General features: G+C 37.2%; 1 protein-coding gene across 3 annotated transcripts in view; it reads right to left on the bottom strand.

Annotated features, from left to right (window-relative positions):
* Positions 1–1,484: 1,484 nt before the first annotated feature.
* Positions 1,485–26,187, bottom strand: part of STAM2 (signal transducing adaptor molecule 2) — a gene marked incomplete at both ends in the record, with an annotated part of 61,858 nt that continues 37,155 nt past the window's right edge. For 2 of the 3 annotated variants that reach the window (XM_080689793.1, XM_080689795.1), the window contains 7 exons: positions 1,485–1,713; positions 3,886–4,055; positions 6,547–6,700; positions 20,503–20,557; positions 21,788–21,875; positions 22,016–22,095; positions 25,886–25,980. In XM_080689793.1, the coding sequence (XP_080545919.1) occupies positions 1,485–1,713; positions 3,886–4,055; positions 6,547–6,700; positions 20,503–20,557; positions 21,788–21,875; positions 22,016–22,095; positions 25,886–25,980 (871 nt within the window). The remainder of the gene's footprint in view (positions 1,714–3,885; positions 4,056–6,546; positions 6,701–20,502; positions 20,558–21,787; positions 21,876–22,015; positions 22,096–25,885; positions 25,981–26,187) is intronic. The other variant, XM_080689794.1, reaches the window with a different exon arrangement.

The raw sequence follows: 26,187 nt of genomic DNA, 5'->3' as shown, positions 1-26,187 counted from the left end.
TCTATAAATAGATAAATGACAAATTTTCCAGAATGGTTTTCAAATGAATTCCTTAGTAAGATTAAGTGGTTCCTCAAAAAAAATTAACAAAAACAACAACAAAAATAAATACAGTAATCTTACATCCATGCAAAAGAAACTTATTTTTCCCAGTCTAAAATCATTTTCTATAAATCTATGTATTTGCATTTTCAAAGTTGTGTTATACAAAAAATTGGTATATAATAAAGTAGTGTGCAAGTTTTTAAGAGACAAAATAGTCCTTAATGATTTACTACTAATTCCTGTGTGTAATTTGTTTGCTGCTGTGCAACTATTAGCATTAAAAACTAATTTAAAACATGGGCTTCAAAAAACTGCATCAACCACTCCCTACCAATCCACTGCCTTCTATCAAGTCATCACGTACTATTATTCCAAAGCCTCAGAACTGCTTCTGAAAGGAACAATTTTTCAATAGCTTGGCACGATGACATCTTAGTAACGGCATCCCAATCACTTATTTTAAAAAGAACACATCAATATAAACATGCTTGGTTTATATGCACATCAAATTATCATCTCATGGCTCAAATTCAGGTATAATCTGTAAGAAGGAAATGCAGCACCTGGACACACTACACCACAAGAAGGAAAACAAGTGGACCTTATCTTCATTAGACAATGACCAAAGTCACCTGAAAGGTCATTAGGAGCAATTCTAAATGCCAATGATGCTAATGGAAAGGAAAAATCCCCTTCACCCCAAGGACTGGAAATATTTCATGGGGCATTTCTTAACCCACTGTTGGTATAACTGTTCAGGGGACAGGCTTAATGTTTTATCACATATCTGCACTTACATGGTTTCCACTGATAATAACAGAAAACATTTTTGTTCTTTCTTAATTGCTCTTGCTTCTGTAGACAATTATAGGCTAATTATTACTCAACATAACACTGAGAGCAAAACTGACAGTACTGCCAACACAACTGCAATTTAAGGAGCCAAAAGGAAATATGTTGGCAAGCTAAATGCTTGCACAAAAAAGATGTTTGAACAAAAAAGATGTTTTAAAACAATAGTGTGTGGGAAACACTAAAAAACATGCAGACAAAAAAATATTTGACGATCTTCAGTGCCCTTAATCCTGACATTTTAGGGGGAAACAATGGTTTCTTTAAAGTAAAAATTTCCCACTACTATTTCAAACTGTTTAGTGTCATAAGGCTACGTATTGGGTGTCCAGACTCATGTAGAGACATATGAAGTATGACAAAAGTAACTGGAAGCATGTTAAGCTGCCTCTAATCAAAAGACTTCAAACAAACTGCACTGAAAAAAAAACCTTTTATGGCCTTCAGAGTAAGGTAAGTTTTTGTGCTTTATTTATTCTTGGTCTTCTTGAGAAGGAGAAAAGTTTTCTTTTAATATTTTAAGATTGGGATCACAAAGGTTGAATGATACACTTACGAAGACATTCAAGAAAATGCTTGGTTTGTCTCTAAAGGAGAGGCTGCTGATGGTAATTTGTTTGCTGCTGTGCAACTGAATGAGCTGGAACTGCCATGGGATAGGCTGCCAGGTGCGGCAGGCTGGAAGGAGTGTTCTGGTAAGATGACATATCCACAGACATCCCCATCTGCTGTGTGTAAGCAGCTGTACCAGTGGCTGATTGAAGGTTAGAGTTCTGATTCATATAGGGAGGATTGGAAATGGTGTCTTGTCCAGTGCTATAAATAAAATTTTAAAAAGAAAATCATATTACTTTGCATTATCCTAGTTATGGCCAGAGATCATTCATCATGACAAAGATGACTTTTCCATCTTCTTTTGACTCCAACTATTAAATACTGTTAATGTAAATTTTGTATTTGCTAAGACAGGAGTGCTCAAAAAGCAACAAAAATATAAAACTATAATGCCTATTTACCTTGATTTCTCAAAAAAACCTCCCCAAGACATTTAAAAACTGAGAAGATGCCAACTGAGCCTGACTGTGGTGAGTCCTCTTGGCCAGTTCCCATGAGAACAGAGCCCTGGCCCTAAAGATGTACCTTTCAACCCATACTCTCCCTTTGCCATCTTCCAACCTAGCACCCTCTCCTCAAACTCTTCAAGCCTTCCTTTGGTAGGGACTTTCCATTTTCAAAGAGAGAACAGTGTGATCTATGCAGGACCTTGAATTCACTCTCAGGGTAGTCCAGAAGAGGTAGTTTATTTATTAATACTACATACATACATATAACAAATTAAGCTTAAAAAAAATCATACCAAACTACAGGGCTTCTATTTTTCCCTGTAAATACTCAAAATGTAATTAACTTTATCTGGGTGCAGTGGCAAACATCTGTAAAAGCTACTCCACAGGTAAGGTAGAGGATTGTAAGTTCAAGACCAGCCAGGATAGACCTTGTCTTAAAATAAAAATAAAAATAAAAAGGGTTGGAGATGTAGCCAGCCCTTTTTATTTAACCTAGGTGGTAGAGCACCCCTGGGTTCCATCTCTAGTACTGGAAGAAAAAAAAAACACTGATTGCAATATACAAGGATTATTAATGTTGATGCTATACCAGTTTTTCACTCCATATTCTTAGTATTATTTAGAATAACAAAATTTTATATTTTAATCTAAACAAACACCCATATAAACAGGTTTATTTAATTTTCAGGTAATGTCTGAAGCTCACACTCACAGAATGTGAGAGTGGAAAAGAAACTTAGAGATCTACACATGATTATACTGAATGCACATTTTTCGGTCATTTCATATAAAAAAATCAAACCAAAATTTCCACAGTTCAAACAGACTTCATCTTAAGGGTCAAAATACTAATACTCAGCTGGGTGTGGTGGTGCATGCTTGTAATATCAATACTTGGAAGGCTGAGATAGGAGGATTATAGGTTCGAAGCCAGCCTCAGGAGCCTAGTGAGGCTCTCAGCAACTTAATAAGACTCTATTTCCAAATAAAATATAAAAAATAAGAGCTAGGCCTGTGGTAGCGAACACTTGTAATCCCCATGCTTGGGAGGCTGAGACAGGAGGATCACAAAGGTTCAAAGCCAGCCTCAGATACTTAGTGAGGCTATCAGCAACTCAGTGAGAACCTGTTTCCAAATAAAATATAAAGTAGGTCTGGGAGTATAGCCTAGAGGAAGAAAAGCCCCTGGGTTCAGCCCCCAGTTCCACCAAAAATAAATAAATAAAATAAATAAAAATAGGTCTGGGGGTGTGTCCCAAAGGTAGAAGGTACCTGGGTTCCATCCCCAGTACAAGAAAGAAACAAAGGAAGGAAGGAAGGAAGGAAGGAAGGAAGGAAGGAAGCAAGCAAGCAAGCAAGCAAGCAAGCAAGCAAGCAGGCAGACTACTAACACTCTTCTTATATTTAGGAGTATATGCAGATAACTATGTCTGGGACAACTTCATTAAGTTGACCACAGCATAAGGAGAAACACATGGGTTTAGTCCCCATAAAGGACAATTGGCTTTATTTGGTCCCAGGGACCTATACTCCAGGCTTAGGTCTGGCAACCATTCCAGTATGGTTAGCAAAGCAAAGGATAACAACACAACACCACTCCAGTTTATAGGATGAATGAGCACTTCTATATCTTTTTTTTTTTTTTTTAATAGTACTGGGAACTAAACCTAGTGGCACTCTACTACTAAGCTACATCCTAGCCCTTTTTGGTTTTTATTTTGAGATAGGGTCTGACTAAGTTGCCCAGGCTGGCCTTGAACTTGTGATCTCCTGCTGCAACCCTTTGAGTAGTTACAATTGCAGATATGTGCCACCATATCTCATTTTAAGAGTAAAATTGAAAATACATCGCAAAGAGAAGTGTCTACATATTGTCATTTTAAAAGTCTATGAAAAATTAACCCAGCTCCCCCAAACTTACCTTACATATGGAGTCTGAGAAGGCTGTGCTGTTACTGAGGAATTTACATTTGGAGGCACAGACCTCAGCGAACCCATAGGATCTGGACCGAGGCTGTAGCTTTGGGCAACAGTTACTTGGTGCATGCTTTGACCCATGTAGTTTCCACCATGTGAATGAACTGGATATGCCTATTAATCAAAGAAAAGTTGACTTAATGCTCTCTCAAACATCTACCTAGCATATCTAAAACTTTTAAGACTTAAAGGAAAGAAAATGTTACAGTTATTGGGGGAACAATCCAATTACACCAATCTATTCACCCTAAAACAAAAAGTGGAGAGTTTCCAAACCACAGTCCCAAATCTATACAAGTATGATTTGCATGGTTGTTTTATTTATTTTTTTCTTTCTTTTTTTCTTTTTTTGTGCAGGATACTGGGAGGAAAACAGAGAAGAAGGAAAAAGGTAGTGTTTTTGTGGTACTGGGGATTGAACTCAAGAGCTCTTTTACCTCTGAGCTATACCACCAGCCCTACTGTATTTTTTATTTTGAAACAGGGTCTCACTAAGTTGCTGAGGGCCTTGCTAAGTTACTAAGGCTGGTCTGAACCCTGTGATCCTCTTGTCTCAGCCTCCAAAGTACTGAGATTACAAGTGGGTGCCACTACACCCCACTGTGGTAATATATTTTTAAGTAGTGGGTTGGAATCTACCCAGATTGCCTGTTATTCAGTAATGTGTCTTGCTATAAAGCCATAGAACACTCCCTTGAATGGAAGGTCATCAACACTTCAAGTAACTGTGAGAAAGATGACTCTCTTCATCCCTATCCCAGAATGATTCATCCAACTCTTTCCAATAGGAGAAAATGTTAGAGAAAAAAAATGGTACCAAGGTGCCATGTCTACTCTGTCTCTTACCCTTAAAAGAGGACAAAAGGAAGGAATTAAGGTGCAGAGAAGATGTATCATCAGGGAACAGCAAAGACAGCCTAAGTCAAAGGATATTCATATGTACCTATTTCATGGTAACAGCTTCTTAAGGATAGAGTCTGCCTATTTATAAACAATATTCAAAAGGATACACATGTGTAGTGGGTATCATATAGTAATAATCATTGCTCCAGTTTTAAATTAGGCTATTTTTAAGGCAAAGATCATTCACATAAAAATTTAGAATATTAGAAAAGCTAAATAAAGTATATTAAGTACAATCATATTACATCCTTAGGAAATATGTAACAACTCACTGACAAGGACTGATACTCTGGAATAGACGTCTTCTACACTTTAGGGCTCCTGAGTGGCCTTCACAAATACAACTAATGATGTATTTACCCCTGCCTCTAATAGATATTTTTCAAATAAGAATAGGAACTCTTAAACGTGGTAAATACTTTTATGTGTGAACAGTACACATGGAGGCCACATGAAGAAAAAATCTGATGAAAAGTTAGCTTTAAAGAAACTAAGTACGCTTTAGTAAAACAAAGACTGCAGCTAGAACACAAACACATAGCGTGACCCATGAATGGCAATCAGCCCTTTACAAACACCCAAAGGTGCAAACATACATCTCCATCATCGTCCACTGCAGACATTTCCATCTCTCCTGTTTTCATAGCAGCAGCACCAGCAAATGACACTTTGAAATCAGAAGCAATACTGAGTAACTTCAGCAGGGTTTTTCCACCCAGAAATCCCTCCTACCCTCCCAGGTAATGCTCAAGAAGATCAGGCCCTGGCATTTGATAAATGCATCTTGTCTGATGTGACAGTTACCACAGTAACCATTCTTTAAAAAAAGAAAAAACTTATCAATTATGTTGTGTTAAGTCATCTAATTTATGCTCCACATTCTACCTTTCCTCCTTGGTGTCTCCTGCACACTCCTTCATGTACCTGTTCTCATAAATTAACAAAAATGCTGTTTGCCCATGCTCACTTTAAATTTGTTAATTGGCTGAAAATTATTTTAAAAAAGGCTTCAGAGTTGGGACGCTGGTAAATATATATGTATTCCTGTCAGCTGGCAAGCACAGAAAAGGTGAGAAGCACTGAAAAACAATGCTGTTTAAGGACAGCTTGTGACATCTGTCCCTACTAGGTCTGCAACATATCTTTGTTGTGCATAAAATTTTAACAACTTTTTCAGGCACTTCAGGAAAGAAAATATAAAGCAAAGAAGAAAAGAAGTTCATTAACTAAGCCTTTTTATAATAATGTAAGTCAAAGGAATCCTAAAGGAAATTTTTAAAGAAATGTGCAATCTTCCTGATGGGCAGCAGAAACAGCATCAGTGCCTCATCCCTAGAACTTGTGATACACCAGGTCCTAAATTAAAATACATGAACTCTGTGCTTATGAAAGAATTTATACTTACATCAAAGGTTTATGACATACACTTAAAAAGTATGTAAAGAACCAGAACTCCTTTCATACATTTAATCTCTTTTTCACTCATAACTCAGCTTGATTATAAATGAATGGGTATATATGACATATCTATATCTAACTGTTCTGGTGAACATTATTTATCCAATATTTCTTGACACTATCAAAAATAAATTTTATAACTTTATTAGTGGACCACAGAAATTTTAATACTATGCTTTGGAACACTTTTTAAAAATTTAATACTTTATAACTTTAAAAAACTGTTCTCAAAAACCATGCTCACCTGCATTGGAACCCCAGTGGAAGTAGATGGGTAATGTGCTGAAGGATGGAGCTTTGGGTAGGCTGAATATACTGGTGTTTCATTCACCAATTTGTTATATAGTTCCAGAGCTTCCAAGACCTTAACATTCAATTCAGACAATTCTGAGTGTTTCCTGATATAGAAGAAAAAGCATTTTCGTACTTCTCTCATTTCAAAGCATGTATTTAGCAATGTAAATTATTTTTTAAATTTAGCACATTTCCTATTCATATTTTAAGAGGTTCTTTTTATATACAATGAAAGAATATTCACAAAGGGAAATTGAGAGGAGAAATTATTTAATTCTTTTAATAGCTAAGCTGGCATGACTATATATTAAGAAAAAATCCTTTCTACACATCATAAAATGCAATCAATTCATAATTTTGGCACTAGCAGAATTTAGTTCTTTTAATATGCTATAAATTTTGTTAAAATTCATTATAAAGAAAACAATTTTTTAATTTAGATAAGAGTACAAGCCTTAATTATAAATCTCTGTAAAATAAAGCACTTGGCTAAGGCCTGTGTGAAGTACAACATGACAAAAATTAGAGCACACTCATTAAAAAAAAAAATCAGGTGGGTGTGATGGTGCATGCCGGCAATCCCAATACTTGGGAGGCTGAGACAGGAGGACAGCAGGTTTGAAGACAGTCTCAGTAATTTAGCTAGACTCTCAGCAACCTAGTGAAGCCCTATTTCAAAACAAAAAATAAAATGAGCTGGGAGTGTAGTTTGGAGGTAGAATCCCAGAGTTCAATACTCAGTAACACACACACACACACACACACACACACACACACACACACACGTTTTCTTTGCTTACGTCTATGAAAAGATCAACTGAAATTTTTACTTAATTGTCCTTGAAAATGCAAGTCAGCCAGGTGTGGCATTACATGCTTATAATTCTAGTACCTGGGAGGCAGAAGCAGTAGGATCATAAGTTCGAAGACAGCCTCAGCAACCTTGAGGCTCACTACAACTTAGTGAGACCCTGTTTCAGAATAAAATATAAGCACCAGTAATGGTGTCACATGCCTGTAATCCCAGTACTTGGAAGGCTGAGACAGGATTATCCCTGGCTTGAGGACAGCCTGAGCAAGTAGTGAGATTCTTACGAGAACAGCAAAACCCTGTTCCCAAAAAAGAAATAAAATCAGGCTGAGGGTGTAGCTCAAAGGTAGGATGCCTCTGAGTTAAATATTCAGTACCACAGAAAACAAAATAAAATAAAATAAAATAGTAAAACAGGGCTGGTGGTATAGATCAAAGGTAGAATGCCCCCAGGTTCAATACTCAATACCACAAAAAGGGGAAAAAAAATGCAAGTAATAATAATGTACGTAATATACACTAATCTTTACTGTTCCTGTTTATTGGCTGATTTTGAGAAAGTACCTGAAACCATACAATTTATTGTGTAATAACAACACATCTGAATAGAACATTTCCACACTGCCCAAGGAACTCCAGAGCAAATCCATCCTTTTTGACTAGATAGAATTTTGTCTGTTCCCTTGGGAGTAATAAACAACTCTTTTTGCAATTGCCAAGTTTATATAATTAAATGTCACCAGGTGGTGCATGCTTGTAATCCTAGCATTCAGGAGGCTGAGACCAGAGGATCGTAGTTCACGGACAGCCTCAGCTACTTAGCGAGGGCCTTCGCAACTCAGTGAGACCCTGTTTCAAAAGTGAAAAGACAAAAAATGGGGCTGGGGGTGTAGCTCAGATGTGCACTGCCCTAGGTTCCATCCCCAATACTGCAAAAAAAAAAAAAAAAAGTTAAATGTCCACTTTTTATCTGGTCTAAAATATCCACAAGCTTATTATTGATTGTTGCCCCCCCAATATAAAAAGCAGAGGCAGAGCTACCAAAAAAATGACTTGATTAAGCCCATCAAAACCTATCATACTTATCATCTTTCCTCTATTAGAATCTGTTATGTCTTGAAAGACTGAGACATTAGGATTGCATTTCAGACAGCCTCAGCTACTTAGTGAGGCCCTCCACAACTTATGGGACCCTGTTTCAAAGTAAAGAATAAAATAGAGGGACTTCCGGGAAGATGGCGACCGAGAAAAGCGGGGCTTAAGAGCCCCGCTAACAACCAATCTCCATTACCACAAAATCAGCGCCTTTCATAGCCAGAAAACACCATCACCAGAGAAACAAAAAAAAAAAACACCAGGCTCCAGAGAGGAGGCGGACTGAGAACAGAGCTCAGAGCCACAGAGGAGATACACACGCCCGAGGACGTGGAAGCAGCGCCATACTGCCGGCGGCAGCGGCGAACTGACTGGACGGCTACAGCAAGCCAAGGTGAGCCGCTGCGGAACAGCCAGGCGGGATCTTTCGGCGCAGAGAGCATTTAAGGCTCCCAGTGGCTGAGCTCAGCACGCGTTGCAGAGACTCAGGGTGGAACTCAAAACCAGAGAAGAAAAAATACGCCAGCCTCATGGCTGAGGGCGTGGCAGCAGCGCCATATTGCCACCAGCGGCAGCAGCGCCATATTGCCACCGGCGGCAGCAGCAGTGAATGCACCGAGTCCAGTACAGCTACATCTGCGTACTCAAGAACAGTGAGTCAAATTGCGGGCCACAGAGGAGAAATCCCAGTACTGTACTCCCTGGGACTTGACCCAGTGAGGGAGTGGCGGTGGCAGAGATATCACACCATAGGAGAACGTGCAACCTGGCACCCCCCATAGTTTAAAGCAGCCTCTATCGACTCCCTGGGTCGGAGACTCTGTGATAAAACCCAGTAAAGGAGTAGTGGGGTCTGAGATACTACAGACTCGAGATCCAGAGCACCTTAAGTGAAGTCATAGTGACCCAAGGGAAGAACCCAGAGAAGGCACAAACTTCCGAAATCATGGGAAAGAGGAATAACACTGGAGCAATGAACGCCCACAACCCCACGACATCAGAACCCGATAAAACAGAAAATCAGAGATTTCTAGAAGATCAAATCAGGAAAATAACTATAGAAATAATAGAGGTGCTTCAAAAAGAACTCAGAGAGAGCCAAAAAGAGATAAAGGATGCAATTAATGAAGTAAAGGCCTCAATTCAAAGCACAAACAACTGATTAGACAACATGGAGAACAGAATCTCACTCTTAGAAGATGAGAAATCCAAAAATGAACGCATAGTTTCTAATCTAGGAAAAAATATCCGACAGCAGGAATCTGACATTGAAGAAATATGGGCCCATCTTAAGAGAGCTAACCTAAGAATAATTGGAATAGAGGAGGGAAAAGAAAGTGAAACCAAAGGGATCAACAATCTCTTCAAGGAAGTAATAGCAGAAAGTTTTCCAAACATAGAGCAAGAGGTCGATACACAGATCCAGGAAACTTATAGAACTCCCTTTGGACAGGATCGGAGAAGAGGATCCCCACGCCACATAATTGTCAAAATGACCAATGTGGAAGCCAAGCAGAGAATCTTAAAGGCAACAAAAACAAAGGGCCAAGTGACATTCAGAGGCAAACCAATTAGAATCACTCCAGACTTCCCAAACCAAGTCATGAGAGCCAGAAGGGCTTGGAGTAACATATTCCAAACTCTGAAAGAAAACAACTTCCAGCCAAACATTTCCTACCCAGCAAAACTTTCTATCAAATTAGATGGAGAAATAAGAAGCTTCCATGACAAACAGAAACTGAAGGAATTTATGTCTTCAAAACCAGCACTAGAGAAAATACTCAAAGAGATTAACTGCAAAGAAGAAATAGGTAACACACACCAGAACCAGAGAAACAAGAGTTTCCATCCAACAGACAACTAAGATTGGTTATCTGTGGAGATTCATTATTTATGTTAGTCTTTTACCTATCTCTAAATGGTATTGTTTGCCTTTATTGTTGTTAATTTTTAGGATTTCTAGTTGGAATATTAATATACCTTCAGATATAGCATTTGGAAATATTTTATCCAATTCTATTGGTAACTTTTGACTCTGTTTACATTGTCTTTGGATATACAATATTTTCTTTTATTTTTTAGCGAGTTTGTATATTCTTCTGTTGCCTGTGCCATTGAAATCATATCCAAGAAATCACTGCTAATTTCAATGTTGTGAGGTTTTATGACCCAGATTTTCTTCTAGGGGTTTATAGTCTTAAGATTTATATTTAGATCTTTTATCTATTTTGAGTTAATACTTGTATGTGGGATTAGGTAAGGGTCCAATTTTATTCTTTTCCATGTAATTATTATTTTTCAACAATATTTAGTTAAAAGATTATTATTTCCACCACCAAATGTTCGTGGAAACCTTGTCAAAAATAACTTGACAATATAGGGAAGAATTTAGCTCTAGGCTTGTATTTAACTCCAATGGTTTATATATCTGCCTTTGGAACAGTACTACACTGTTTCAATTATTGTAGCTTTATATGGTTTGAAATCAGAAAATATATATCTTCTAGCTTTGTTCTTTTTCAAGATCGTTTTGGGTATCTAGAATCCATATTCCATATTAGGATAGATTTTTTTCTGAGGAATGAATGTATAGATGTATGATAGTTTCACCTAAAAAAACAGAAAAAAAGTATCCTCTGGTAAGAAAGAAAGCAAAAGGAAATATTGAAATGTTATCTTTAAGTCATCAAAAACTTGGTATCAGACAAATGAAACTGTTATGTGAGATTATCATTTTTAATTTTGGATAAATTGCTATAATACTAGATGTCAACCACTAAGCCAAGCATGGGGAGGAGAGATGGGGAGAGAATGGGGTGGGGATCAGGTGGGGGCTGACTGGGTGATGTGTGCATGTATGTCTACAAAAGTTTGTATCCCACTATGATGTATGAATACAGTGCACCAATAAAATAAAATAAAATAAAATAAAAATAAATAAAAATAAAAATAAATAAATAAAAAATTTTTAAAAAAGAATAAAATATAGGACAGGGATGTGTAACTCGGAAGTAGAATGTCCCTGGCTCCAATCCCCAGTTCTACATTAAAAAAAAAAAATACAGAATCTGTTATGTCTAACAACAAAAATTGTTCCCTCTCTTGCATGAATGACTATAGATAAAGGACAAACTCTATATTTGAAGTTATCAGTTGCAAACCACCAAAGCTACAATTAAGTATATATGCTAACAAACATGCAACTAAGAATTAACCATAGCATTTGATCTATATAACCCTGTACACTGATAAAACGTCAAGAGAATGCAGAGGAAAGCCATGGTCACTGTGCTTGAAATCACCTTTTAAGATCAGAGACATAACTTCAAAGTAACAAATTTTTTTGAACTATGTTTAAAACTATATTAGAAATGTAAGCAGAAGAAAACCATAATCTATTATAATTAAAATAAGGTTAAGAAAACCAGCAAATAAAACATATAACTGAATGCAAAAGTGTGGGTTGAGATCAGAAGAACATAAAGGAAGAGATTATTTTGGCTTGAGGTAGGCTAACAAAGCTTTTTGGTAAAGCTGAAATTTAAGCTGTCTCCTGAGGAAGGAAAGGTAGGCCAAGCTGAAAGACTATGTAGGCAGTGGGACAGTGTGATAAAGGCAAACAAAAGGAACACACAGGATACAAGACGAAGAAGGAAAACAGCATCTTGAGCAGGGTGGTAGAAATTATTCAGAGAATCCAGGAGTGGTGGCACACACCTACAATCCCCGTGTTTAGGAAGCTGAGACAGGCGGATCGCAGACTCAAAGCCAGTCTCAGCGGCTTCGTAATGCCCTCAGCTACTTAGTGAGACTCTGTTTCAAAGCAAAATATAAAATAGGGTTGGGGTAGCTCAGAGGTAAAATGCCCCTGGGATCAATCCCAAGCACCACACACACTAAAAAAAATTAATTAATTAATTAATAATAATAACAATAATAATTGTAGGGAGCATAACAACAAATCAGATTATAATAGTCTCAAAATGTTTAAGTCTACACAATAGCTCTCTCCTTAATAAATCTATCTAAACATTTTTGGAGTTTTCATGTTTACCCAATATAATTTCTAAGTGTGATAATGATACAAAATTTCATTTTGCCCAATGACAGATCAAAGTGAAATGATAATTTAATTTTCTGACAGAAGAGCTGTTTATCTTAATAGGAACAACATGCTGTTGATGGCCCATTCAAGGGAAGAAACAATATTTGATTCATCTCTAAATACTTGCTAAGGATAGAGTCAATAAAACACTGCTGAAGCACAGCAAGCATCTTCCAGAATGGAGCTACATCTGTTATCAGTGGTCATAAAACAAGAAAATGCCATTGGCACATTCAAAATCTGAAACTGGCTGGTAACAGTAGCGCACACCTATAATCCCAGTACTTAGGAGGCTGAGATAGGAGAATTTCAGCTTTGCAGCCAGCCTCAGCAACTTAGTGAAGCCCTCCACAATTTAGTGAGATTCTGTTTCAAAATAAAGAATAAAATAGGGCTGGGAGTATAGCTTAGAGGAAGAATGTCCCTCTGTATCACACATAAAACAAACAAAAACAAACAAAAAATCCGCGAAGCTTCAGCTAAAATAACTGACTGACACTGAGCTCTCATTTAAAAATTTACTAGTGTCCGGGCGTGGTGGCGCACGCTTGTAATCCCCGCGCTTGGGAGGCGGAGACAGGAGGATCACGCTGGTTCAAAAGCCAGCCCCGCTGGCTTAAGCGACTCTGTTTCCAAAAATAAAAAAGTATAATAGGTCTGGGAGTGTAGCCCGGAGGTAGAAGGGCTTCCAGGAACCCCAGTACCACAAAAAAAAAAAAAAAAAATTACTAGTGGGACTTCTGGGAAGATGGCGACTGAGGGAAGCAGCACATACCAGTCCTGTGATCTCCATTGCCTTCAAAATGGCATTCTTACAAAAGCAAGAAAACACCACAACTTTAAAAAGAACAAAGGCAGCAGGAAAAAAAAAAAAAAGGCTAGAAGACTGATCAGAGAGCAAAAAACAAAAAAAAAAGGCCTGCCAGAAGCGGCCTCAGGTGCTGCAGTGCCAGCATCTTGCCTCACTGCAATGGGCTTCAGAGAGAAAAAGGAAAACAACCAAGGACCTGAAGTAAGCAGCTACAAAAGCATCAGAATTGTAACCCATCAGTTCCACCTGCATAAACACCAGCTACAACTTCTAGCAGTAGCGGCTGAGCTACTGCAGTACCACACCCTGCAGAGATCCAGACCAGCACTCAACAACACCAAAAAAAAAAAAAAAACAAAAAACCCACCCGCCTTCTGACCGTGGGTACCATACCAGCACCATCTTGCCTCACTGCACCCGACTCCGGAATCGAACAGGAAAACAACCAAGGACTTATAATAAGCAGCTACAGATCACTGGAATTTTAAGTCATTAGTTCCTCCTGTGCAAACACCGGCTATAACTTACATCAGTGGTGGCTGAGATCACCACGCCCTCCAGAAATCCAGACCAGGGCTCAATAACATCATAAGAGAAGCCGCTGTTCCTGCAGGAGTCCTCCAGGGACTCACACAGTGGCAATACACCTTGGGTCTGAGACTTTGCAGTCCAACCCTTTGAAGGTGGGGATGAAGTCTGATGTTGGACATAGCAAAGGCTCAGAGAGACTAAAGCTCTGCATCAGTAGAAAGTGTGGAGGAAGATCTATGCTTAACAGATCTTAACTAGATCCAGCCCCATTGATACCACTCATCTGCACAGACTGAGAAAGATTCAGAGAACCAGATTTGCAGCAGGAAAAATACCGGTGGCACTCAGTGTCTGCACAGTGAGAGACTGTAGAGGCCCAGTCTGCTGAATATTCATTTATTTGTAGGGTTGCATTATTTTATTTTTAAGTTTTGTATTTTTTGTGTGTATGCTTGTTTGACTGCTCTATTTCCAACTCCTTCCCCAAGCTTCTTCCCTTGTACATACCTACTCTCTTTTCTCCATCTTTTTTCTTTTTTTCTCTTGTCTTGTATTACATGCACTTCATACCACTATATTAAAAACTCTACACTGGTTACTAGAATACTATTAAATATTCACTATCCTAATCTTTACTATATACTACATTACCAAACTCATATTTTCATTCTATTTGATACTATCTGTGGCTTTACCCTATTCCTGCATTTACTACTTCACTTTCCTCCTCATTCAACCTTCACTGTTGAATACAACACAATTTGCCCTTGGATATACCATCTGACACTTAGAGATGGAGAGAAATTTAACAAAAGCAACAGATAAAAACTTCTGAAATCATGAGAAGGAGGAATAGCAAGGAAACAATGAGCTCCCACAACACCACAATAACAGAACCTGACAACACAGAATTGCAGGGATCTCCAGAAGGTCAAATCAGAAATGTAACTGTAGAAATAATACTGGACTTAAAAATAAATTTAGAGAGAGTATGAAAGAAATAAAGGATACAATCATTAAAGTGAAAGTATCAATTCAAACTATCAACAATTGATTAGATCATATGGAAAACAGAATTTCGCTCCTAGATGATCACTCCAAACACAAACGCATAGTATATAACATAAAAAAAACAATTTGACAGCATAAATTGGACATTGAAGAAATATGAGCCCATTTAAAAAGAGCTAACCTAAGAATATTTGGCATAGAAGAGGGAATAGAAGGTAAAACCAAAGAGATCAACAATCTTTTCAAAGAATTAATATCAGAAAATTTTCCAAACATAGAACCAGAGGTCAATACACAGGTGTAGGAAACTTATAGAACCCCCTTTAGACAAGATCAAAGAAAAGGTTTATCATGCTACATAATTATCAAACTGACCAACACAGAAGCTAAGGAGAGAATCTTAAAGGCAACAAAAACAAAAGACCAAGTGACATTCATATGCAAAACAATTAGAATCACTTCAGACTTCCCAAACCATGTCATGAAAATCAGAAGGGCCTGGAATAACATAGTCCAAACTCTGAAAGAAAACAACTTGCAGCTAAAAATTTCCTATCCAGCAAAACTATCTCTCAAATTAAGACAGGGAAATAAAAACCTTCCACAACAAACAGAAGCTGAAGAAATTTATGACTTCCAAACAAGCACTAGAGAAAATATTCAAAGAGATTAACTGCAAAGAAGAAATACATGCCAAAACCAGAGAAACAAAAGTTTCCATCTAGTAAGCAACTAAGCAAAAAACAAACACTACCTCAAAAAGAAGTTAAACTCAATGTGTTAGAAATTAAAAATCATCTCTCAATAATCACACTGAACATAAAAGGCCTCAACTCACCAATAAAAAGACATAAGGTGGTAAAATGGATTAAAAACCAGAATCCATCTATCTGCTGCCTGCAAGAAACACACCTTACAGGTAAAGACAGTCACAAACTAAAGGTAAAACTAAAGTCACAAACTAAAGAGCTGAAGCAAGGTTATCCATGCCAACAGAACATGAAGACAAGCAGGATTAGCAACTATGATATCAGACAAGTTAGACTTCAAGCCCAAGCTTATTAGAAGAGACAAAGCAGGTCATTTTTTATTGGTAAAAGAAAAATTCCAGCAAGAAGAAAAAATGATAGTTAACATTTATGCCCCCAATACAGGTGCTGCTACTTTCCTAAAACCAACTCTATGTGACATTAAGTCACACATAAGTCCCAATACAATAATACTGGGAGACTTCAACATCCCTCTCACACCCTTAGACCCATCTTCTAAACAAAAGGTCAGTATAGATGCCTCAAACCTAAAATCACCACCAACCAAATGGACATATTAGACACATATAGAAAATTCCTCCCAACTACACCAGCTGCTCATGAAACCAAGATATATCACATCCTGCGCCATAAAGTGAGCACTAGCAAATTCAAACATGTAACATACTTCCCTGTGTCAGACCATACTTCCCTTTTGAGACCATAATTGAGTGAAGCTAGAAATCAACATAAGACCCAGAGAAACCACAGAAACATGTAAAGACTGAACACCACCCTAATGAATGAAAAATGGGTCATAGAAGAAGTAAGGGGTGAAATAAAGAAATTTCTAGAAACAAACATAAATAGAGATACAGCATATCAAAACCTCTGGGACACTTTGAAGGCAAAATAAGAAAATTCATAGCACTAAGTGCTCACGTAAGAAGAACAGAAAATCACCAAATAAATAACCTAATGATACACCTCAAAGCCCTTGAAAAACAGGAACAGTCTAACCTAAATGCCAGTAGAAGGCAAGAAGTTATTAAAATCAGAGCAGAAATCAAAAATGTAGAAAATAAAAAATAATATAATGAACAAAACCAAAAGCTGGTTTCTCAAAAATATTAACAAGACAGATAAACCACTAGCCATCTTAGCCAAAAAAAAGAGAGAATCAACTCAAATTATGAAGATATGAGATGAGAAAGAAGATATTACCACCAACAGTATAGAAATCCAGAGGATTATTAGAAACTTCTTTGAAAAACTACACTTCATCAAAATGGAAAATCTGGAAGAAACTGTCAACTTTATAGATAAAAACAACCTTCCTAAACTGAGTCAAGAAGATATAAAAAATTTAAACCAATCAACAGCCATCAAAGAGATTGAAATAGTAATAAAGAGCCTACCATCAAAGAAAAGACCAGGACCAGATGGTTTCCAAGGGAATTTTATAAAAACCTTTATAGAAGAGCTAATCCCAATACATTGTTGGTGGGACTGCAAATTAGTGCAACCACTTTGGAAAAACTATACAGGATCCTCAGAAGAATGGGAACGAAATTACTGATATGATCCAGCAATACCACTTCTGGGTATCTACCCAAAAGAATGGAAACCAAACTAATGCATATAAATTGTGTATCTATGTTCATAGCTGCACAATCCACCATTGCCAAACTATGGCACCAGTCAAGATGTCCATCAACAGATGAATGGATTACAAAACTATAGGATATGGAGCTGGGCATGGTGGCACACGCTTGTAATCCCCGCGCTGGGAGGCAGAGACAGGAGGATTGCGCAGGTTCGAAGCCAGCCGCGTGCTGGCTTAGGAGACCCTGTTTCCAAATAAAAATGTAAAAATAGGTCTGGGAGTGTAGCCCGGAGGTAGAAGGGCTTCCAGGAACCCCAGTACCACCAAAAACAAAACAAAACAAAACAAAACACAAAACTATAGGATATGTACACAATGGAATTTTACTCATCCATTAAAACACAAATTACATAATTTACAGGGAAATGGATGGAACTGCAGAAGATGCTAAGTGAGATTAGTCAGTCACAAAATATAAGAAATTGGATGCTTAATATGAAAGCTAGGGAGAAAATGGGTCACAGGAGGAACTCTAGACAAAGAAGGACATACTATAGATGAGCAAATAAGGTGACCTGAGGGGAGGGGGGAAGAGGGAAACTCTCTAATGTTCATGATGTATATTCACAAACATATCAAAGTCACTCACTAAGCCAAACATGAGGAGGGAGGGGGAGAGAATGGGGTAGGAATTGGGTAAGGGCTAATTGGGTGATGTGTGCATATAGGTCTCTACCATCTTGTACTCCATTAAGATGTATGACTACAATGCACCAATAAAAAGTTAAAAAAGAGCTAGGCTTGGTGATAGACACTTGTAATCCCAGCATTTGGGAGCCTGAGACAGGAGGATCACAGTTTGCGGATAGCCTCAGCTAACACTTAGTGAGGCCCTTTGCAACTCAGTGAGACTCTGTTTCAAAATAAAGAATAAAAAAAGGGCTGGAGGGTGTAGCTTGCAGGTAGAATGCCCCTAGACTCCATCTCCAGTGCCACAAAATAAGTTAAAAAAATAAGAAATTAAAAAAATTACTTTTTCCTGTTTTCTTTTCATGGTATTCTTATCAATAAAAATAAGATTATATTGTCACATTATCCACTTTTTTTCACTAAATATTGACATCTTTCCATATCAACAGATATTTATCAGGGCCAATGACTTCTACTCCAGAAAGTACATAATTTTTTAAACCATTCTCACACTGAATAACATTTTAGCTACTTTCAATTGTTTACATAAAAAACACTATGATGAATACTCCAATAACAAAATCTTTGCATATTTTCTTATATACTTCGTTTGGTCTTGAATTGTTGGATTAAAAGATATGAACTAGTTTTAGACTCCAGAAAAGTTTATAACTATAATCCTAGTCACACCTACAGTTTATATAGACCATTTTTCTTTCTTTCTTTCTTTCTTTTTTTTTTTTTGGTGGTACTGGGGTTCCTGGAAGCCCTTCTACCTCTGGGCTACACTCCCAGACCTATTTTTTTACATTTTTATTTGAAAACAGGGTCTCCTAAGCCAGCGCGCACGGCTGGCTTCGAACCTGCGTGATCCTCCTGTCTCTGCCTCCCAAGTGCGGGGATTACAAGCGTGCGCCACCATGCCCGGCCAAGACCATTTTTCTTTTTAATCTTTTCCAGTTTGATTATACATTAACCAGTGACATCCTTGAAACAAAGTATTAGATACATACATAAATACTTACTGGTTTCACAAAGTATGATAAAACTGTCACTATCATTTCACAAATTGCCACAGAGATTTATTTTTAATTTTTGTAGAAAATACAAAGGATAAAAAAAAAAAAAAACTCTGTAGAACAGAGATTAACAGTTTTAGTGACTGGAAATCCTTACTACTAAAGCACTTCTCGGGTAGAGGCAAAAAGAAGTAAAAAAAAAAATTCCTTTTTTCCTTAATACTTTGGTGTTATAATAAGATATAAAATGTCCCCCAAAGAGTTCACTGATTAATGTTTGGAGTTGATGTAACTGAGTCATGAGGGCTGTAATCCCAGCAGTGGACAAATCCATTATAGTGGATTTATCTGGGTGGTGGTCTGGGCCAGGAGGGTGTGGCTGGAGAAAGTGGGTCCCTGAGGCCCCACTTCCAGGGACCATATTATATATTATTCCTCATCCCCCTGTGCCCCCTCTCTCTTGCTTCTGGACTCCATGATGTGAGGAGCACAACCCATGTACTCTCCCTCTGTCTGCCTCTCACCGCCATGCTCTCAGGTCCTTCGTCCTCAGCCTCATGTGGACTGAATTCGAAACTATTAAGAAAATAATCTTTCCTGTAAGTTAGGTGGTCAAGTCCTTAGACAAAGCTCTAAGAATGTTGACCAGAACATTTGGTCTGACATGTTTATCTTTCTTCTTCTGTTATTTATATAGTACTTCAAGAAAGAGGGGCTAGAGGGCTACGGACATAGCACGGTGATGGAGCATTTGCAGAGTGTATGGGACCCGGGTTTGCCCATGTGAACCAAAACTTAAAAAAACAAAACTTAAAAGAATAAAAAATAGGGGCTAGAGGGAGATGATGATGGAATGGGAGCTTCTCCCTGTGCCTTCCATTCACCCTGGCTTCTCCCTTTAACTTCAGATAGAAAGCTCTGAAGATAAGAGATGGTGGCAGAACCAAGGTAAAAGCTTACAACTCTGATAGAAATGGTGTTGCTATTTCTAAAGAACAATAAAACTAGGTAGGATAATTAAATTAAGAACCCAACAAAAACACAGAAATCTAAAAAGGGAAAGTATGTTACACTGGATTTAGCTTCCCAAATTAGGAAAATTTCACTTGAAACTTTAATAAATACCACTACTCATCATGTAACAAGTCAATGTTTGTCTAAGATTTCTGTTTTCATTTTGTTCTTTAGTCAGTTTTCATTTCTCATTATCCCCTCAATTACAGCCCAAATAAGACAATGACTTGTTTGATAAAAGCCAGAATCCACATTCTATGTATACTATAATAGTGCCAATAAATAACTTGCTATTAAAATAAAAAGCACTGCCTTGATATTATCCTGTAAGAATTTTGAAGCTGAAAAATAATTTCAACAAATAATGCAGTTCCACTAAACGTTCACTAATTCTAAGTTTTCTCAAAACATGTAAGCCTATATAAATTATATTTTCTATCCTCTGCATAAAAAAAAAATCTCACCTATCAATCTCTTCAAGTTTTTCATCTATCATTGGACCCATCTGTTGGCAGATATCTGTAAAAGTAAAAATACTTACAAATCTAGAAATGTACTCCAATTTAAGGCAATTACAATAGTTTTTAACAAAGAAGCACCAATATGCACCCATATATAACAATCAAAGAATACTAGAGAAAGAACCATTAAAGGCCTTACTTTAATACTATTCAACATCATTAATATTACATACTACTATCATGTGACCAAAGACCAGGTCAAAGTTAAAATATCATCATGTTCCTATGAACCAAGTATACGTAATGTGACATCTGGAACCATACGAAAGTTTTAAATGTATCTAAAAAACTATTATTAATGAAGTAAAACAAACAAGTCACAGTGTATGAAATGTATAACTATGTGCAGACTAAATATGAAGACTTCTCATTTGCTTAAGACACTTTAAATTAAAATTAATTACATTTTAATTTTAATTAAATTTTAATTTTAATTTTAATCAATTTTAAAGACATTTAAAATTCAGCATTTTGTAATTCCCAAATATAAACACAGATATGAGGTTTATATTTCATAAGCAGGCTCCCATCTATAGAGACTTAAGATTTATCCATTTATTACACTGTTTTCACAAAGGACGTTTTTTAAAAGCATGAAAATACTTGTTTTAGTTGCTTTAAATTTCATAAAAAACTATAAAAAATACATTAGCATACATCAAATGACTACCAAAATTAACACTAAAAACATATTATGGAACTTTAAAGTTATGATACACAGAATTAAACAAGAACTTTTGGCATATGGATTCAATTAATTTAGTAGGTGTAATTGCTAATTCTGTCCTTTCTGGGACAGCAGATCTCAGCCAAATTTCACTTGTGGGCTTACAGAAATATAAAAACTTTCTTCTTGAAAAGGCTACACAATAATCTGGGTGTGGTGGTACACATCTGTAATCCCAGTACTTGGGAGAGTGAGACAGAGGATTGCACTGAGGTCAGCCTCAGCAATTTAGCAAGATCCTGTTTTAAAATAAAAATACATAAAATAGGGCTGGGCACATAGTCTGTGGTAGCCTGCCCTTGGGTTCAATACCTCGTTACTCTCACCAAAAAAAAAAGAGGAGATGCAAGAATGACAATACATTTCAAGTGATACTTTTATGATTTTAACCTATCAGTCTATTCACCATCAGGAGTTTCTAATCTCAAAAAGCAAACACAAGGAAGAAGAAACACAAGACATTACAAACAGCTCAAATATTAAAAAGCATTAAAAAAGTACCTTCCAAATCTAAGAGGTCTTGGGAGTCTGGTTTTGAATCTGCTGGATCTATACTCTGAAGCACCTGCAGGGCTCTATTCATCTTATCCTAAAAGAGTAACGGGAAACACTAAAAAGTCAAAAGAGTTTTAACTTTAGTGAACAGAAAAACTACTCTTTCCAAGCACTCTTAAAAGATAATACATTTTAAAGGTCTTGACAGTTTATTAAACAAAAGAATAACTCTACCTCATCTATATAAATAGGCTCAGGCTCTGATTCTTTAATTTCTTCCACATCATCAATTACATCCAATTTGTCCACAGCTGCTATGGAAACAAAGTAAATTTTAAGTTCTTCAGCATTTATTTTGGTAATTTAGTCATTAATTAATAAGTAGTCTACTATTATCCATAAGAAAAAAATTGAAATTTTATAGTTATCACATTTCATACTCAGTTATTATATATTCATTCATGTCACAAATATTTACTTAGCATTTACTATTTACCAAGCATCATTTTAGACATTTATGTATAGTGAACAAAATGGATAAAACTCCTTGTGCTCATGGAATTTGCCTATTAGGAGCATTTTTTCTGAAAACTAAGTGTTACCAATGGAGTAAATATTTTAAAAAATGTATTTTTGTGTGTAGCGCTGGAGATCAAACCCAACACTTGCACATGCTTGGTAGGTGGCTCCAGAGCTCACTGAGCTACATTCCCAGGCCAACAAAAAAGGATTTCATAAAGAGACAACTGAAAACTAATTAATATATATATAAACCCAGAAAGCCATCTAAATGTTGCTAGAGACTAAATTTTAATTAAATAATTTTTGTGTGTGTGTGGTACTGGGGATGGAACCCAGGGCCTTCCTACCTCCAAGCTACACCCACAGCCCTATTTTTTATTCCTCATTTTTGAAACAGGGTCTCTCTGAGTTGCAAAGGGCCTCACTAAGTAGCTGAGGCTGTCTGCGAACTGCAATTCTCCTGCCTCCACCTCCCAAATGCTGGGATTACAAGCATGCGCCATCACACCCGGCGCTAATTAAATAAAATTTGATAAAAACAAATTATAATAAAAACGTATGTAGCCAGCCAGGGCTGATGACACATGCCTATAATCCTAGCTACCAAAGAGGCTGAGGTAAGAGGATCACAAGTTTATGGTCAGCTGCAAATTACTGAGACCCTGTTTCACAATAAAATAAAATGTCTGGGCATAGTGGTAAATGCCTATAATCCCAATACTTGGGAGACTGAGACAGGAAGATTGCAGGTTCAAAGTCAGCTTCAACAACATAGAAAGACTCTTAACAACCTAGCAAGCTGGGCGTAGTGGCGCACGCTTGTAATCCCTGCGCTTGGAAGGCTGAGACAGGAGGATTGTATGGGTTCGAAGCCAGCCTCGGCTACTTAGTGAGGCTCTCAGCAACTTAGTGAAACCCTGTTTCCAAATAAAATATCAAAGGTCTGGGAGTATAGCCCAAAGGTAGAAAGCCTAAAACCACAATAACAACCTAGCAAGACCATGTTTCCAAACAAAAAAATAAAAAGGGCTGAGGGTGTGGTTCTGAGGTAGAATGCCCTGGGATCAATTTGGAGGCTGACTGTCTTGTGTTCAATTCCCAGTACCATAAAAAAGAAAATGCGGTAGGGATATAACTCAGTGGTAGAGCACTTGCCTAGTCATGTCTAAGGTCTTGGGTTCAAGCCCCAATAATACAAAAAATAAAGTCTATGTAATCAAAGAATTTTTAGGTCCAAACAGTCACTTAATTCAAATACTGGTCTAACTTTCAATTATGACCTAAAAAATAGAGCTCAGAAGAACACAGGAATATACTGAAGACCAAGAATATATTTTACTTTCCAAACTACAGTTTGGTCTCTTCAGCTTATGCCAAGGTGAGATCACTATATAGAATTCTCTAATTTGGGGGAACGGGATGAGGTGGGGTGGGGCAGGGTGGTGTGTGTGTGTGTGTGTGTGTGTGTGTGTGTGTGTGTGTGTGTGTGTATTTACTGGGGATTAAACCCAGAGTGTTCTACACCTTTGAGCTATATCCCTAGCCCTATTTCATTTTTTATTTGAAAACAGGGTCTTGCTAAATTGCTGAAGTTGTCCTCAAACCTCAGCTTCTGCTATCTCAGCCTCCCAATATTGAGATTACAGGTGTGCACCACCGTGCCTGTACTAAAATCTTATTTTAAAGATGTCTCTGATATTCATACTTAAGACAGTGAGACTAGAAGGATAAAAAGTATAACTGGTGGCAAAATACTTAATTTTTAAATGAATGAATGTTCATTTCTCACAGCTTGACTTTTTTAGTGCATCACCCTACACAAAGACAATACTACACATGATTAATACAGTTTTCATTTTAAGTTTGTTAAAAAACAAAAAAAAAAAAAAAAAAAAAAACACTGGTAAGATCGGGCATGGTGGCACATGCTTGCAATCCTAGCATTCGGGAGGCAGAGACTGGAGGTTCGCAGACAGTCTCAGCTACTTATTAAGGCCCTTCACAACTCAGTGAGACCCTGTTTCAAAACTAAAAATAGACTAAAAAATAGGGTGGAGGTGTAGCTCGGAGGTACACTGCCCCTGAGTTCCATCCCCTGCACTGCCAGAAAAAAAAAAAAAAAAAAAACACCACCACCGATAAAAATTAGCACTAATATATCCTTCATTGAGTCAGTCTAAAGTACATTCTAAAGTCAGACTAGCTGACTTCAGAATCCTGGCTCTAAACCAGGTGTGGTGGTGCATGCCTATAATCCCAAAACTTGGGATTAATAAGACAAGATGATCACAGGTTGAGGACAGTTTCAGCAACTTAGTGAGGCTCTCAGAAACTTACTGATATCTTGTTAAATAAATAAAAGGGTTGGGGATGTAGTTTGAAGGCAGAATGCCCCTGGGTTCATTCTCCAGTAAAACACACACACACACACACACACACACACACACACACACACAGAGAAAAGAACAATCCTGGCTCTACCACTTACTAGACACAGGAAAACCTCAGCTTCAGTTTCCTTATCTATAAAACAGCAACGAAAGAATATCTTACAGAATTCTAAGAATGAAAGAGTGCAAAAGATTTAGCACAATGCCTGAAAAGTAATGAGAGCTGAAAAACTTTACTATTTTACTTGTTTATCATCATTAATACTGTTATGAGCATTAAATCTCCTGTCTCCCTTCCTACATATCAAATGGCATGCTTTCTCAGCATGGCTTATACTGGCTAAGGGGGAAGGATGTGTGGCTGCACAATGGGGTGTTCAGAATAACTGAACCAGAACTTTAGAGTTTGATTAACTGCTTTATTCTTATCTTTATTTCTCTAGAATCAAAACAGGGAAAGTCTAAAAATTTAAACACTTGTAATCATACTTGGCACTTGCCAGCAGCCACTACTACAGCTCCTCCCTTCACCCTAGTTCACTGATGAGTAAAGACAACATCCTTTGTACAGAAGAGATAAAAACTGCCTCTAACACTATATAATTAGGTTGTTTAATACTTTTATACTTATTTATATTAAATACATTTAACTCTCAAAGGACTTAAAACAAAGATTCCTGCACCAGGCATAGTGGCGCACACTTGCAATCCCCAATACTTGGGAGGATGAAACAGGAGGATTACAGATTCAAAGCCAACCTCAGCAACTTAGTGATGCCCTTGGCAACTTAGTGAGACTTGTTTTAAAATAAAACAATAAAATAGGGCTGGAAGTACAGCTGGGAGGTAGAATGCTCCCGGATTCCTGGGATTGACATAGAGTAAACTAACCACTTATTTAATTATGAAGTAGATTAATCTGTAATGCCTATAAATATATATTTTAAAACAAGGTTAAGCCGGATGTGGTGGTGCACGCTTGTAATCCCCCACGCTTGGGAGGCGAAGACAGGAGGATCGCGCAGGTTCAAAGCCAGCCGCGCTGGCTTAAGAGACCCTGTTTCCAAATAGGAACCCCAGTACCACACACACAAAAAAAAAACAAGGTTAAATCCCATCTACTTATAATACCAGTCATAAACTTCAAGTGAAAAAAAAAGTTAATAGATTTAATTTTTAAAACTTAACTTACCTGCCTCAGGCTCTATGTTTAAATTAGTTGTTACAAAATTAGATGGGAAGAGTCCTATTCCTCTGTGATTTTCTCCTTTCCACCAATTGGCATCACTGAAAATATAGTGCAAAAAGATGTCAACTGTTCCTTTACCTTTTAGTACTATGATGTCAAGACGGATTAAAAAAATTAAATTTAGCCTACTTTGAAAATATTAGTTCGTAAGCAGTTATACTTAAATTTAATAAAAGATATTGAAAAGTACAAATAAAACATTCATGTTCGACAAAGCTAAATTCAGAACCATATTTAATTCGGCC

The sequence above is a fragment of the Muscardinus avellanarius genome, assembly GCF_963383645.1.
Source record: "Muscardinus avellanarius genome assembly, chromosome: 2".
Taxonomy (NCBI): Eukaryota; Metazoa; Chordata; class Mammalia; order Rodentia; family Gliridae; genus Muscardinus; species Muscardinus avellanarius.
The sequence above is the reverse complement of the archived record's forward strand: the minus strand, read 5'-3'. Positions and strand labels throughout refer to the sequence as shown.